The sequence below is a fragment of the Anneissia japonica genome, unplaced genomic scaffold (genome assembly GCF_011630105.1).
Source record: "Anneissia japonica isolate Jap-2015-1 unplaced genomic scaffold, ASM1163010v1 scaffold287785_len535756_cov143, whole genome shotgun sequence".
Taxonomy (NCBI): Eukaryota; Metazoa; Echinodermata; class Crinoidea; order Comatulida; family Comatulidae; genus Anneissia; species Anneissia japonica.
In genome coordinates this window covers 365188-381675 of record NW_022696924.1, presented here as the reverse complement: position 1 = coordinate 381675, position 16488 = coordinate 365188, and the positions used below count along the sequence as shown (strand labels likewise).

Sequence of the window (16488 nt, the reverse complement as noted above, 5' to 3'; positions counted from 1 at the left end):
CACCCCCCCCCCACCCCTATCAGCACCTCCATTTCAAGACTTCTAGATATGCCACTGCTCTAATCCATATAAGCTCTGGCAAAATTTGTTATGTTCGCACTGATGATGAGAGTTGTATTCTTGAAACATGTTTGCTACATCGGGCTCACTATTGAGCCCGCGATCAGGTTCACGATTAAAGAGAGTTGTTTGTATTATTAAATACCTTGTGGTGTTTTTACTTAATCAAAATTTTGGTGGCATTATTCATGATACATACATGCGTGCACGCACGCACGCATACACCTGCACACAAACACTACCCCCCACACACACACACACAAACACACACACCCCCACACCCACACACACACACACACACACACACTTCATAAACTAACACTGCTACTGTATTTTATTTTGCTATTTAGTATTCCATATGGAGTTCAATCCAGGCAGAAAATTGTTGATATTTTATTGCAAATTATGGTAGAGAGTACGGGATTTGATGTGAGTAAAACACTGTAATTGAATTGAATATTGAATTGAAAATTTAAATTGTAAACATCAATATGAAATTCATATATATGATATACTTTAAAATGCTTCACTATGTACTGTATGCAATTTGCAGAGTAATTCTGTTTTAATAAAATTAATGTATCCTAAAATAACAGTAAACAGTAGTAAGAAAAAAAAAAAACGTAATTTATTATAAATTTGTAAACAATCCTTTAACTAAGCAATTACAAGAAGTCCAACAGAACCAGCAATCCACATATAAAACAAATTTATAAATCATTTTTCGTCCATAATATGTCAGGGTTCCATTGACTAAATGCCTACTTTGATTACCTTATTTTCACTCACCATGAACTGTTAATTTTGATTTGATTTGTTTTGATTTCTTCTACAGTCTTGCATTTCTATTTCATTTCATGTTTATATTAGATATTTTAATACAATTTTAATGATAGTTACTTATATTAAATAATATATAATAATGTAGATTATCTTCATCTTCTTTCTTTTCCAGCCTACTCAAGTTGGCTTTTTATTTACATTCCTTGCAAGACAAATGGCAAAGCATGAAAATACAATAGTAGTTAATAGACTACTGTTTGAGCAGGCTAGTATATTCAATTCTTATATTTCATTTTGATTTTAAATATTATATACTGACTGTTTTGTCATCCAATTATTATTGATTTTATAACATGCCAATAAATATAATTATAATTATCTCTTATAGCTCCATGTTCCTGTTGTATTAAAACATTTGTATATTTTATGAAACTTTCTATCATGTTCTTTCTAGTTTATAGATTGCTGAATTGTGTTGTTTATAAAATACAGTACAACAAATCTGATTTCATTAAGAAAAATATACATTATCACTTTGAAAAACGTACGCAAACAGACTTTTTTGATGTTATTACTTGGTCGATGCAGGTCATTCCTCAAATCAACTATTCGTAAAATGGATGTTTTACCCCATAATATTACAAATAATGTCTGAAAACCAGGCTGATGAGATTACTTTGCTGCTGCTGTTAGCATTGTTGGAGTATGTTTTTTCCAGCCAGAGGATGGTAATAACGATGGCACAGCAACAATGCCGGCTTAGATACACGTAATCGTGTCCTTGTAATCTGAGTCGACTTTACCGTTAAGCAGGTTAATTTACCGTTAATCTAGTGAAGTTAAGTAGCCTAACGATAGGAGACTTAAGCTGACATAATTGACTGATTCATGTCGAACTGGTGTAGATAAATGGATCTGTTATCTAGACATAAGTTTGACATGAACCAGGCTGATCGATATTTAAAGGAGGGGATTTTGCTGACACAAATAATTATAGACCAATTTTTGTATTGCCATTACTTATTAAAATCATTGAAAGGGCTGTTTATATGGTTTATTATGAATAACATTAACAAATTATTAAACAATGCTCAATAAGGATTTCATTATACTATTCCACAGCAATAACTCCTTTGTTGTTTTGACTATACTTCAAGTAATTTTAATGAAGGTAGAGTAACTGCTGCTGTATTTGTTGACCTGAAAAAGCATTTGACCCTGTGAATCACCAACTGCTCATTAACAAATTGCACCATCTTAGTCTTGATTCCATGGTATTATACTGTTTGAAATCCTATTTATTTTGATATCAACTATGTAGATGTGCAAGTTGTCTACTTAATTCATTTCACAGCACCTCAATTGTTAAATCATGCAGATAATTTTAATTTTTAGGTTCTGGAGTTCTTGTGCAGTGTTGAGACCAGTGTCCATCATGCTGAAAGACAGCAGGCTTTGCTAGAACTTCTCAATGCTGGTGGCTTACAACAAGTGGACAATGCTAAGCTGTTAGTACTAGCTGAGAAAGCACAATTGTAAGTATCTCATATTTTACCATTTGTTACTTCTGTTATTATAGTTGTAAATACTGTATATTTAAATAGCCACTACATGTATAAATTTAATTATGGCTACATGTACAGTACTCTCCAAACTAATTAAGAATCTGAGAACTCAGAATTTCTACAAAAAGAAATGTGCTCAAAATTAATTTGGCATTAGGCTGTGAGAGCCACATTTAGAAAAATGTTTATCATTTAATTTTATTTTTAACCAGGATTCTATATGTGAGATCTCACCACAAAATGAGTCTCATGGTTAGAAATTCAAAAATTGTGTTATATTTGGGTAAATCACATTATAAACTTTCATTTGGTCTTTGAATGGCTTCCCTACTATAAGTAAATCCAGAGATGTTAGCATTTATACTTTAGGTGTATAAGAGCCACGTTTTGAGAAAATCAGCCTCAAAGATAAACTAACCTGTACAAATAATATGACTAGAATTACAGAATATGTGCAGAGAACACTGTTTTGGCAAGAAATATAAGTATCAAGTTATTCAAAAACATTAAAATCAAAATTTTTAAAAATGTTGACTTTGGCCTGTTTTGGTGAATATCTCAATATGATTTCACCAACGATGCCTCTCATTTCGTGGTGACACCTCACATTTTTATCTTTTATTAAAAGTTTTCAAGTCTGTGAGCTTTTATACCAGATAACTTCACAGTATAGTAAGATTTTCCTATGTCATCTTCAAGATCCATCTCGCAAGGTAAGGTAGCAACAAAATTTAATATTTTTTTTAACATTGATATTACAGTGACATCAAACAATTACATACCCTACTTTCCAAACATTGTTTGTAATTGAGAAAATTGTTAATTCAGAGAGTTTGAATTTTTGTAGCAACTCGGTTATAGGCCTCAGACTTGTCATGGGAGCTACGATAAGGCCAATATAAAAAATATTCTTGTGTTGGCCACATTTTGGACAAATCCAAAATATGGGTAGGTCAGTAGGAAATGTTTTTTTTTTTTAATTTAATTTTTTTTTTCACCAAAAAGTAAAAAATACACAAAAATACAACAAAGACCATTTTAAAATCTATATTGAAAAGCAAAACAATCTCATAACACTGTCGCATTGCCTACCGTCGCAAGATAGGTCTATTCCAGCCTTTTTAGCTCATTAAAAAAATATCTTCTGATGTAAAAAAATTTCGAACATTTTGGGTTGGTCGGGCGTGGCACAGTAATTTTTTTTATTTGTCCTAACTGGGGAAATTTTTGTCATGAAATATTAGATTTTACTGGTTTCTGCAACAAAAAGATACTGTACTCACTCTGGCATATTCATTTTAAATAATTTCCAAATATAGCATACATGCCAAGTTCGACTAATTTTCAGGGATTGAGACTTTTGTTCTAAAAACTCACTCCCCTAGGGGGAAGTGTTCGGGGTCCCCTAGATACCTGTTGAATGCATTCTTTGCTACTTTAGGGTTGTATTTTTACAACTGAAAATCTGTTAGACTTTTTACTTGAATGCATATTTCTGCCGTCCACAATTGAACCTATCCCACTGACATGAGCCACGTGTGGCTGCTAGTTTGATGCAGCTAGATTGATAAAAAAAAAAAAAAGCTATTAAGAAATATTTAAATTTTTACTTAAGAATACATGAGATACCATTAAAAAAAGTAAAGTTATATGATAATACTGTAATAAACATTTATAGTTTGAGCCGTGCTCTTTTATCCATGTTGTCAATTTGGCTGTTTTAAACATTTCTGAAGACAGATCAAACAAATGTGCTGATTTGTTGGTTGTTTCTAACTTCATTGTAATATTCTCTGAGAAATTTGTATCTGACATGATTTACTCTGCCAGAAAACTGTAACCTGTGCAATGTGCCTGGACCGCGACATTGTAGGCAGCTCCATTCGATTGAATGAGAGTGTTACTTAAAATAGAAAGCCAACCAAATTTAACCCTGGTGTAGTGCGCTATTTATTTGTGTTCGAATGTATAATAACAAAACCAATTCCACTTTAAACACAGTAGATGATAAATATGTTGTGAGAGAGCTACAAATTATACATATTTTTTTTATTATAGGCAATATTAAAGTTATGCGTGAGATTTTGGTGCTTAAGCGTGAGACAGACCTAAAATGCGCAAGTCTATAATCTTACCTTACCTTACCGCTCCTTTCTCCTAACTGTGGAGATTGAGGCTTTGTTGAGTAATGTTTTTCCATTTCTTCCTGTCTCTGGCCACTGCTGAAGCTTCACCCCAGCTTCTCCATCCAAATTCATTTTTTTCTTTTTCAGTTGTTCTTCTCCAGGTGGTTCTTGACCTTCCTCTTATGCTCCTGCCTTCTGGGGTCCACATGATAGCATGTCTGGCATAGTTACCATTTTCTTTTCGAAGGAGGTGTCCAATCGATTGCCATCTCCTCTTATGTATATTTCTTGACTTAGCTCATTTGTATTAGTAATTTGATACAGCTCTTCATTTGTTATTTTCATTGGCCAGCGTATCTTCATTATTTTTTTCAGGCATCTTCTTTGAAATATATTGAGCTTCTGTTCGTCAGCTTTTGTAATCTTCCAGGTTTCTGCGCTATATAGTAGAACCGAGATAATGTTGGATTTAAAGATTTTCAGCTTGGTCTTTTTCTTATAAATATTGGAGTTCCAAATTTTATCAAGTAGTTTGAAGGCTGTTTGTGCAAGTGCGATTCTTCTACTTATATCATTGTCAGTACCCCTCTCTTTGGAGATTGTTGCACCAAGGTAAGTGAAGTTGTCCACATCTTCTAGTTCACCATCATCCACTCTGATTGTTTCATCATTTCTGTTGTTGATTCGCATTACTTTTGTCTTCCTTTTGTTTATTCTTAAGCCTATATTTTTTCCTGCAATGCCTAATCTGTCTGTTTTAATTTGGAGTTGTTCTTTAGTGCTGGAGATCAGTGCGATGTCATCTGCATAGTCGAGATCTTCTAGTGTGGTGTGTAGTGTCCATCTTATTCCATTTGTTCTTCTGGTTGTGTATCTCATCACCCAATCTATTGCTAGTGTAAACAAGAATCCAGACATGACACATCCCTGCTTAACACCTGTATCTACTCTAAACCAGTCTGACAGTTTCCCTTCACTGATTATGGCACTTTCGCTACCATCATACCAATTGCTTATGATTCTGATGAACTTTTTTGGAGTTCCATAGCTTTCCATGATCTTCCATAGTTTTTCTCGGTCTATGCTGTCGAATGCTTTTTCAAAATCGATGAAATTGATATATAATGAGGTATTCCACTCTAAGCTTTGTTCAATGATGTTTCTCAACTTAAATATTTGTTCTGTTGTTCCTCTACCTCTTCTAAAACCAGCTTGTTCAAGTCTATAATAATCTTTATTTATTCATAAAACTCTTTCACCCACTGGGTGTTCTTACAAAAGGTACATAAATACAATAGTATAAAACTTATTAAACTAAATTAAAAAATGCACATTGACAAAATCAATTGTATAATAACAACACCATAAACAATCAAGTGCAAAAAAGAAAAAAAAAAGGGAAAAAAATGTCTAACAAACTTAAAAACAAACTTGATTTAAATCAAAATTATGACAAAGCTACAATGAAGTAAGGGGGCATTTGAAATAATAATAATAGTAAACCAAAGTGTTCAGTTGACCAATAATATGTTGAAATTATTGTATGGGAAAAATTTCATTAACAACAGTGCCAAATTATCGAACAGCTATGGTGTGGACCCACTCAAACTTCAGTTAAGTTTGAAACATGCGGTGCAACATTGAAACTGTAGATTCAACGAAAGTTGTTGTAGTAACGCCGAATGCATGAACCGTGGTGTGTATGATATTGACATGATCATTAATAGTAAAACAAGAGATACAGTATTTTTTCCTTCATAATGAGTGATTTACCACACCAGTTACATTCTTTGGAAAAAGTGCCACCAATAAACAGAAGTGAGTTTCTCCATTCCTGTAGCTCCCTGCTAATATCTGTTGTTAATTTGCTATAGAATTAATAAAAATTTTTGAACCAATAAATCAACATAAAACTTTCTTTAAAGAAAAAAATCAATTGTTTGTCACCGAGATATATTCTAATACAGTAACTGAATTTGTTATTAGTTTTTAGCTATGAAGTCACAAATATCTTGGATAGTGGGTACAATTAAAATATCAAATAAAACAAAGATAATCTGAGATTACAAATCCTTACCCTGTTGCGCTATATTTATGTACTGAAAATATATTGGCCTAGCGTTGTAGGCCTCGCGTCAATCAATCGGACAAATTTGCACAAATATCACTTTTGATACATGGTAACAACATGTAAAGCTAGAATGCCCTGAAATTTCAGCATTTATGTATGATTACTTTTGGAGATATGGTTCATTGAATATTGTAAACGGGACAATACATTGATGTCGCAAGTCACTAAATTTAAATATATTGATATATTGTTATATAGTATTAAGATAACTTACGAATATAGGCCAAATCAATAAAACCATTGGACTGAACTTTTACCTCACTACCCCATTACCTCACTAATTCAATGGGCACCTGTTGAATGTCTCCTTAATTATTATATATGAAGTCTTTGACAGGACAATAGATAATTCATGACAAAAAAGCCCAAGTGGTCAACTCCTTACATTTGATTTATAAAATAAGCTCAATTGAGAGACAGATCATTACTAAATATAAGTTAAGTTCTACCCCCAAAGTTGTTTTATTATCTGACCAATAGAAACTCCCCAAAATGATGTAATAGTCAAATGATTAGGATAAGGGGATATCTTTCAACCAATCAGAGAAAGTCTACCACACCCCAAGCTTGTATGAAAAGTAAAGTATTAGTTATCCAGAAAGACTTCCTTCTGATACCTTGAAGGAAACACTACGTCTCACAACCCTACTTGTATATATTGTATATATCATGCAGTAGAATAGTAAATAAACGCTTTGTATTATAACCGGAAGAGATGTAGTCAGTTTAGTTATTAAAGTAAACCATCTTGCTTGTCATATCACTACAATCATAGTGAAGATCCAGTCTTTGCATCCGGAACATTACAATATAATTTAAAAATAAGGAGGTGTGTCACTTTAAAATCAGTTAATATAGCAAATTTTGTTTATTGCCTACAAGAAAAAAAATAATCAACATGATCACATTCTTCTAAGAATATTTATTTCCCGACTTAATTGTGTCGCAACATTTGATGAAACATGCGTTGCCGGGTCATGCAGTTGGGTATTGGGTGTATGTAATAGCATTATATCTGCACTTCAGGTAGTAAATTGTAGGTGGCTTCGGTGATTGCAACATATTTTAAAGACACGTGAAGTTAAAATAAAACCTACGTTACCGAAATATACGTTACTGTAGTATTTACTAAGCCCTATGTAAAATTAACTAAAATCAAATATTAAATATTCAAACTTGTATGATATTACTTTATTGAAACATATTACATCAGTGTAATACAATGTAATGTAACACAGTTGTGTTGAATTCGTGAAATCAATAAACAATGAAGTTACATCTACCATATCAAAAAATAAAACATCCTACAAATTTGTAGTGGAGGACATTTATCCTGATAATCATCAACATGTTTACTTTTTTTTTTTTTTTTTTATTCATTTCAAGACACAATGAACATTAACAGTTACAAAAACGAGAAAAAAAAAACCATTATAACTGAAATTAATACAAGACGATTCAATTTGATATAAAAATAAGTATTTAAAAAATTAGAAAAACAAAACTAAAATAAGTTAAACTAAACTAAACTAGAGAATGGCAATTTCCTTACTAAAATACAAATGCTGTATTTCTTAATTCTTAATAATATTAACTTTTTAAAAAAGACTAATTTCAATACATACATCATGATATTACGGTAACATTATGTATTTAGCCTAATTGCTTTAAATCACTAACAATAAGTTGTTTAATTTAAAATTATACAACTACAAAAAAATACATTTTTCCTATTATTTTCTTTTTTTTTTACACAGTACCCAAAAGCACAAAATTTGCTGATTAACGTTTTTCAAACAATTTTTAAGAGAGTTCTTTATAAATTATCCTTTAATAGCTCCCATTTTCTCTGGAACTTAAGTATTGTATTTCTTTTAAAGGCAATATTTTTTTCAACTTTATAATTAAATTTTAAGCGATTCAAAAAGACGTGAAACATAGGTTTTCTTTGTGCAAATTTGTAACTGAATATTATTTTTTTAATTTAACAAAATACATAAAGTTAATAGCAGATGAGGGTGTTCAGTATTAAAACCAAATAATATAGAGTTGTGGTCTAGGTTAATCTTTGTGTTTGATATGTTTTCCCACCATTTGCTAAACTTATCCCATAATTCTGTTGCAATATTACATTCAACCAATAGATGTAACATTGTTTCAACACGTGAATGACAGTAGGAACACATGTCGTTGTTTATAATCTTCAGTTTAAATAATCTACTATTAGTTGGCAGATAATTCATATTTATTTTATACTGAAAGATCCTATTTTTTGTCTCTTGTGAGCAATAATAATAATATAAAATGTATATGTGATATTTATGCATTTACATTTAAATTTACCATCACAAAAATACAGTTTACTAAATAAAAATATGCAAAAGTGCCCAAAAAGTTTAATTATAGAAAAACTATCTGCATACTATTGTGGAGAGCAACAATGAAAGTATATTTGCGATGCGAATTAGTTACATTTTACAGTAGAATTTTATTTTATAAATGCATCGTAACATAGGTTTCATGAATGATTCTTAACTGTTTCCATGTTGGTGACAAAAATAAAAGTTGACAAGGTTACGTATTGTCATAATTAATTTTTTGAGTTATTAAGACAATTTTGATTTGACTTTTTTTTCGAAATTTTTGAATAGTGAATTGGCAGTTTTTAGTGGTTTTGACCCTGTAGCATTAATTTAACTGAAAGTAATGACAGTGTACGCCAGTGTTGTAGCTGGAGATTACTGAATTGTGGCATTGACAGTTTACTATGTGTTTTAGCACTGAGATTGTTGTAGCAATGAGAGTGTATGATAGTGTTGTAGCATTGAATGTGTACTCAAATATTTTAGCAATGAAAGTGTAGCAATGATAGTGTACTCCAATGTTGTATCATTGAGATTTTACTCCAGTGTTTTAGTATTAAGAGTTATTCCAATGTAACATAGAGAATGTAATATAAATGTCATAGAAATTTTGTGGCATAGAAATTGACTTAAATTTAATTGATTTCAGCTTGAGGTATTCTCCTTCGTGCATGGAATTCTATCTTCCACAAGGTATACTGAGGACGAGCAGAACTCTGTGAAAAAGGAGGTTATTGATCATCTGCAGGTATATTTTAATGAGATTTTCTCAAATCTAAAAATAGCTTTTAACATATACAAGGTTTAAGTTTTAAGTTCTTATTAAATTCCAGTGAATCTATAAATTTTAATACATTTTATCAATGATTGCTGTGTTTGTACTCTTGAGTTGATGGTCCCATTGAAGAACATTAATATTTAATTCAATTAGTTTACTACATTGAAATAAAATTTCAAATTAATAAACTTTGATTAATAAGCATTTTAATAAATTCTGTCTGTAGGATCTTATTATGATTGACAGCAAGGAGACAGCTTGTTTGGTGTTGTCAGATTTTTCAGACTCTGTGAACAAGATCATCAACATGATCAAGGTAGGAAATCTTTTCTTTGTGTTTAATGTTGATAACACACTACATTTTACTATATTACAGGAATAACTATACTAAGAACAGTTTCAATTTTTATATTAAATAGTCCATCATATATTTGTGTGAAGATTGTTCTTATACCTTTGTGAATATTATTATTTGTCCAGATCAGTATAATGTAAATACAAGGCACCAAATAAATCTTTTCTACTGGACTTGCTTGTTTATTCAGTAGCAATATTTCGCGTCCAGGTTTCTTTCAAGTTCCACCTGTGACATACCATCTGACGTCACAGGTCAACGACCTTCAGCCACAGAAAACCAGTTGGCTTGACGATGTGTCCTGGATTGGATGCGAAATGTTGGTACTGAATAAACAAACAATTCCAGTAGAAAAGATTTAATTGCTTGTATTGTTCTTATAATTAACTTCCACTATCCCTTCAGAAATTCATTGTTGTTGTTATAATTCCATTTGCAAATAAGATGTTGGCTTTCAGCTGATAAGTGTACATGTACTGGTTTGTTTGGCCAGCCATGGAAAGACCTTAATGTGGGTGTCCTACATTCGAGCCTTGTTTAAACAAATGTAAACGTGCTTGGGCTGGCCATCATTGTTAAATTTCTGTAATTATAAATGAGGTGCATGTGTGATTGTTATATTTCTGACATATTTTACATTTTTATACATAAATACCTCAGCTTCTAAAAGTTTTTAACTTCATTAAATATGGAAGACAGTCATTATGTATGAATAATTATTGTAAATATGTTGCAGGTGCACACACAATTATATATTTACCACTGCCTGCCTGGATCAGTTGACATTTTCCTAATTGGTATATTTGACCCCCAGAGTGAACCCAGGACACAGTATGAGTTCCTTAAAGGACTGATTGAGATGCGAGATCACATGACCACAGCGATAAACCAGAAGGACCAAGCGCACATCGAGCCTTACATTTTTGAAATGTACATTGAACTGATGTGTCAATTTGAAACAAATACAGTACTCAACTACTTGCAGGTGGCTGAGGGCTACCGATTGGAGGAAACCTTGAAGGTCCATTTCAATAATTTATTTACTTATTGAATATTCATGCCTTGGTCTGTAATTAATAAAAACTGCCATAGTGATTGATATGAAAATTATACAACTCTTTTATTTATGTTTATCATTATATTGTTTATGTTTATTATATTATTTACATCTATTAGTATATTATGAATATTTATTATTATATTATAATGTCGCCATTACTACACTCGGCGTCAGTTTTATGGCGTATAATTTTTGCGAAGCAAAAAAATGTGCAATTAATCAGAGCTCAGTAGACTCAAGGAACAGAGAATTTGTCTAAGTTCGCCTAGTGGAAAACAGAAGATAACATAGTAGCCAAAAAAAAAAAGAAAATTCAGTCTCTTGGATTTAAAGGTGTACATTTTAACTGCTGCCACATTTTCACCTCAGAAAAACCTGTGCCTAATATCTTATGTCAAATATTCCTTCTAGATTGTACGATACTACAAGGTGTCGGATGCAACAGCATTTTTACTGGAGAAGGCAGGAGATATTCAAGGTGCATTTGGAATTCTCATAGAAGCTCTACAGGTCAAAGTCAGAATTTACATAGATTCTGTTGATACCAAAGACAAAGCAAAAAGTGAGTTTAGCTTTGACCATAACATTTTTGCTACACATTTTTTTTATATATAATTACTTAGTTTATCGTCAGTCATTCCTTGAATTTTTTTCAAATTCTGAAATCTAACTTTTCAAGAAGTAGTTATTGCATTTTGTCTACAAAAATATTACTCCTTGCTGTATCTTGTAATTTAAAGTCCTTGTTTTTAATGGCCCGAAACTGATCATCTGTGATATAAAAGCATTCCATTAAGGATTTAAGGTGTTAGAGCAAAAATTCACTTCGGCCCTCTAACCCATTTTTATGCCTACCCATGATCAAAGGTGTCTCATGAAGCAGTGAAGGAAATTGAACCAGGGACCATGAGATCTCTATGGTAGCAGTGGCTCCAGAAATTTACTGACAAGGGGTCCGACAGTAGGGTCCAAGCCAAGGGGTCAACGGCCCGGAATAAAAACTCCTTTCTAAGTTTCACAGGAAGAGTTTTTATGGCTTAGTTTCAAAATGTTCTTGTAGACCACAATATTATTATTGTTATTGGCAATCAAAATAACGTTGTTTGGATAGGCAAATTATTTTTTTTATTTTTGAGCCGATGACCTATTTGTTCGTCGGTTGACAAGTTCAGGCCTGTCCGACGGAGGGGAAAATTCCCCTGCCCCCGCTGGCATCACCACTGCTCTACAGTTCAGCACACAGATAGGGGCTGCTGGAGTTTGAAACACAATTAGACTATTGAGATACTTCTCCATATTGTAATTAAAATCTCTCTCTGTATATAGATCAACTTAAAAAATAAGTTCTACTTTTACTTTTGATAGCTGCCAATGCTCCCTGTATAAGTTCCCGCAAGTGTCTTAAGAGTAGTCATGTTAGCATACACATCTATGTTTCTTAACTTTTATTTTTACAGTTAGTCTGTGTATTTCGAATGCACAAGCTGTATTGATGGTGATTGTCCAACTTTGTCAGAGAAGTTCTTCAAAGATGGACGAGCCACAACGTCAGGTAAATGTTCCACATTATCAAATAATAATAATAATAAGATTTATAAAGCGCACAAATCCACTGCAGTAGTGCCTTGCAGTAGTGCTCAAGGCACTACAGGAAGGATCAAAAAATTACCATGAACCTAAAACTACAAGAGAAGAAACACCACACCATCACCGCACCGTTTACAGGCAATTTAAGGCACAGGGGTTCGCCTATTCATTACTCACAGGTGCTCAAGTAATGGGAGTATCTAACTAAAACAATTAAGCAAGCAAGCAAAACAAACCGGAGACAAGGAATAAGCAGCCGACAGCAGATGCGTCTTGAGAGCTTTTTTGAACAAAGCAGTAGACTGACACAAACGAATATTTATTGGCAGTTTATTCCAAAGGTGTGGAGCCGCAACAGCAAATGATCGATCACCCCATAAACGTGTAAAAGGAGCATGGCAGTCAATAGCAGACTGAAGAACTTTCTCAAAAGTCTCAACACATCGATCAAGAGTGAGGCTTCCATCCTCTATAACTGCCAATCCAGACTTAATCTCATCGCAAAAATCGGTCATATTTATAGCTTTGATATTACGTCGCTTTTAACCCTCTGGATACCATATTCTTTTGTAGTGCAAACCCTTGAATACCGGATTCTTTTGCAGTGTAACAAGGTTTTTTGCTTTTTTTGAGTAAACGTCGTTCTGGTGGATTTTTGGGAACTTTCTGTAAATTATACAGAAAAATGTTTCTAAAAACAAAAAAGCTTATAGAATAAGCTTTCATTTGATGTATAATTTATATTTTTGGGAATTTTTTTTCATAATATAATATAATATAATATATATATATAATATAATAGAAATTACAGAAAAATGCTACATATAAATTCAGCAAAAACCGAAAAAAAATAAATTATAGCCAAAAAAAATAAAAACAAATATAAAACATTCCTATTCCACACAGTTATATAATGTATTTACCCAACCATCCATAACTATAAGCGCGATCTTTCCATTAAAAGGCGTCGACTACCCTCAAATTTCTAGCCCTAGCCTCATCTTCATCAAGAATATCTCTGCCGTCAGAACTGCTTGAAGCCCCATCATCGCTTGAAGTCATCATCGCTAACAGGCACGTCTAAGTCTCGCACATCTAAAAATTCACCTTCATCGCTGTCTGAATCAAAAATCAGGTCAATCGCTTGCTCAGCTGTGTACACATCTTGTGCGGCCATTTCAAAAAAATTTTTGAAATTAATAACGATTTCAAATTGATATTTCTAAAAATTTTTATATAAGCGCATTTGAGTTCTTCACAGATTTCGAAAAACAAAAGCTTCACGCATGCGTGTTCAAAATTTCTGACGTATTGGAGCNAAAAACAGAAGAGCGATTTGAAAACCACCTATTTTTTAGTCACGAAATTTCGATTGCAGTCGAAAATGGGAATTTTCGGTTTGAGGTCAATTTCGACTACAGTCGAAGACGGTATCTAGAGGGTTAAGATGGTTGGAAGAGGAGGTAACAGAAAAAAATGAGGAAAAAGAAAAATAAACACTGTCCAAGGCGACAGCTAGTACAGCGTCTAGCACAGACAGGATGTTGCACAGTGTGCAACGGATGTTCCACTAAAGGATATTCAAATGTTGTATTTTAATAATAATAATAGTGTAGTTTTATGTAGCGCACATATCCATCTAATGTAAGATGCTCAGGGCACTTGATATGTGGACTAGGAACTCGATCAATGACTTTCTTCGCTCCCAACGGTCCCTTCTTGTCTGTGCTTCCCAGTAACCCGGTACCAGCAACTCTCGTCGTCCACCACAGGGGCTGTCTGTTCCAGTACACCTGGGTACCCTATACTCGTCTTGAAGGATGTACTGGGTTCATTATAGTGCACACGAGCCATTGTATATACTGGGCCTACGGTTTATAGTCCTTATCCAAGAAGACTTGTTCTACCACCAGAACCATAGGCGAGCGTGCCGTTCGAACCAGCACCGATATTATGGCTTTACTGTTGCTTGCGGCGCCCCTGCTAACCGCTCGGCCATTCGACTCACCAATGTATATATTTTTAGCCTTGTATTGCAATTGAATATGAATTTTGTAATTTATTTCATTGTGAGTTTTGTCCAGATGATGATGTATTCTGATTTTGATCTTTAGTATTTGTCATTTAAATCTTTCCATCTATTTCAGGCAATTTGGTTTCCTCTACTTGACCTAATGATGGTGTCTCAAAGGAAACTGAAAGGCACTGAATCTGAGCCACATTTCCATGGTAAATAATAATAATTATAGTAATAATAATTATTATAATACAAATGTATTGGTTCATTATCTCAAGGTCTTTAGAAGCATCTAGCAATTATATAATTACTTTTCAATTTTAATTATTGTTCAATTGTAATGAAACTGTTTTAACTATATAAATCTGATTTATGTGTTCATATTTTATAGATTTTAAAATGTTGACAACTCATGTTTTGAACAGCATGCTTGGATACATTGCTTTACCATCAATCTTGCAGAAAATTATGCAGGTGGGATTCTAAAATGTCTTTTCGAAAATATTCAAAAAATTATTAGAGCCTTATAGTAGTTCATATGTGTGATTAGTCACCAAAAAGTATCATGTCATCATGGGTATCATAAGTATATAAAACAAAAAAGTGCAAAGATTACACAAATAAAGAGATAAACAAACTTTTCAAGGGAACAAACTTAGTCTGACTGGTTAGATTTTTGGATAAATATTAAACATTTTTGGAAGGCTTAAGTGGGGTTTGTGTTGCAGAAGCTCAACCAACTGATAAATAAACTAAAATGTATCGTGTCAACTTTTTTTTAAGTGGTTGGAAAGGAGTTTGTATGATGTTTTAAACTTTAAAAGCCATTTTTTATTTAATTTTAATGTTATACTTGATACATATAGCTTATAAAATAGGTTGTGTACCAACATGTAACTGATTTTTTTTTTATTGAAAATCTTTTTCATCACTATATAAAATACTTCCATATATGGTAATAATTTAATACATCATTATGCATTTGAAAGTTAAACTGTCATTGTATACTAACTTCTAGCTTAGTTGGTAAACATTCACATGTACTCATATATGTTTTATTTTTAATTTATTTTGGTTTCACCTAAAAGTACTTAAATCTACTATTTATATTGGAGTTCCACTTTAAATCATCATCAGTAAGTGTACCTAAGTTTCACAATGTGCTCAAGAGACAATTGTTGACCGGAGATGTGGTGGTCAACTTCTGTAAGCTGCTGATTACCAAAGAGGACACGTGTACGTTACCTGGTAACATGGTATACATCAATCAGGAAATGAGTAGTTGAAACACTTCCTTAATTACCATACTGCCTCTTATCAAGAATTGGTTTTAATTTTGCAAAAATTAATTTAGCAACCATTCCCTTGACAACTTTGGCCAAGGTAGGGGTGAGTGACACATGTCTAAGTTAATCGATGCTAGGAGGATACACTTTTGGAACAGGAGTAATTTGACTGTATCTAAAATAATTAGTTCCGACTTACTGTGCATAAAATCTGTCTCTTATACACATCTCTTTCTCAGATTATCTTTCTTTCCTTGTTCTTTCTCATGTGACCTTTTCTATTCTAACATTTTTCTTTCTTATGATTCATTATCCATTCCTTTTCATCATATTTCTTAAGTTTCATGTTTCTTTTCCTTTTCTTATTCTTTCTTATG

General features: G+C 32.6%; 1 protein-coding gene across 1 annotated transcript in view; it reads left to right on the top strand.

Moving 5' to 3' along the window:
* Nucleotides 1–16488, top strand: part of LOC117102180 (vacuolar protein sorting-associated protein 8 homolog) — a gene marked incomplete in the record, with an annotated part of 68474 nt that overhangs the window by 41567 nt on the left and 10419 nt on the right. Inside the window, 11 exon segments of the mRNA XM_033242397.1 lie at nt 411–489; nt 1016–1108; nt 2239–2378; nt 3037–3121; nt 9678–9776; nt 10033–10122; nt 10976–11182; nt 11633–11783; nt 12679–12773; nt 14956–15037; nt 15217–15299. Of these exon segments, the coding sequence (XP_033098288.1) occupies nt 411–489; nt 1016–1108; nt 2239–2378; nt 3037–3121; nt 9678–9776; nt 10033–10122; nt 10976–11182; nt 11633–11783; nt 12679–12773; nt 14956–15037; nt 15217–15299 (1204 nt within the window).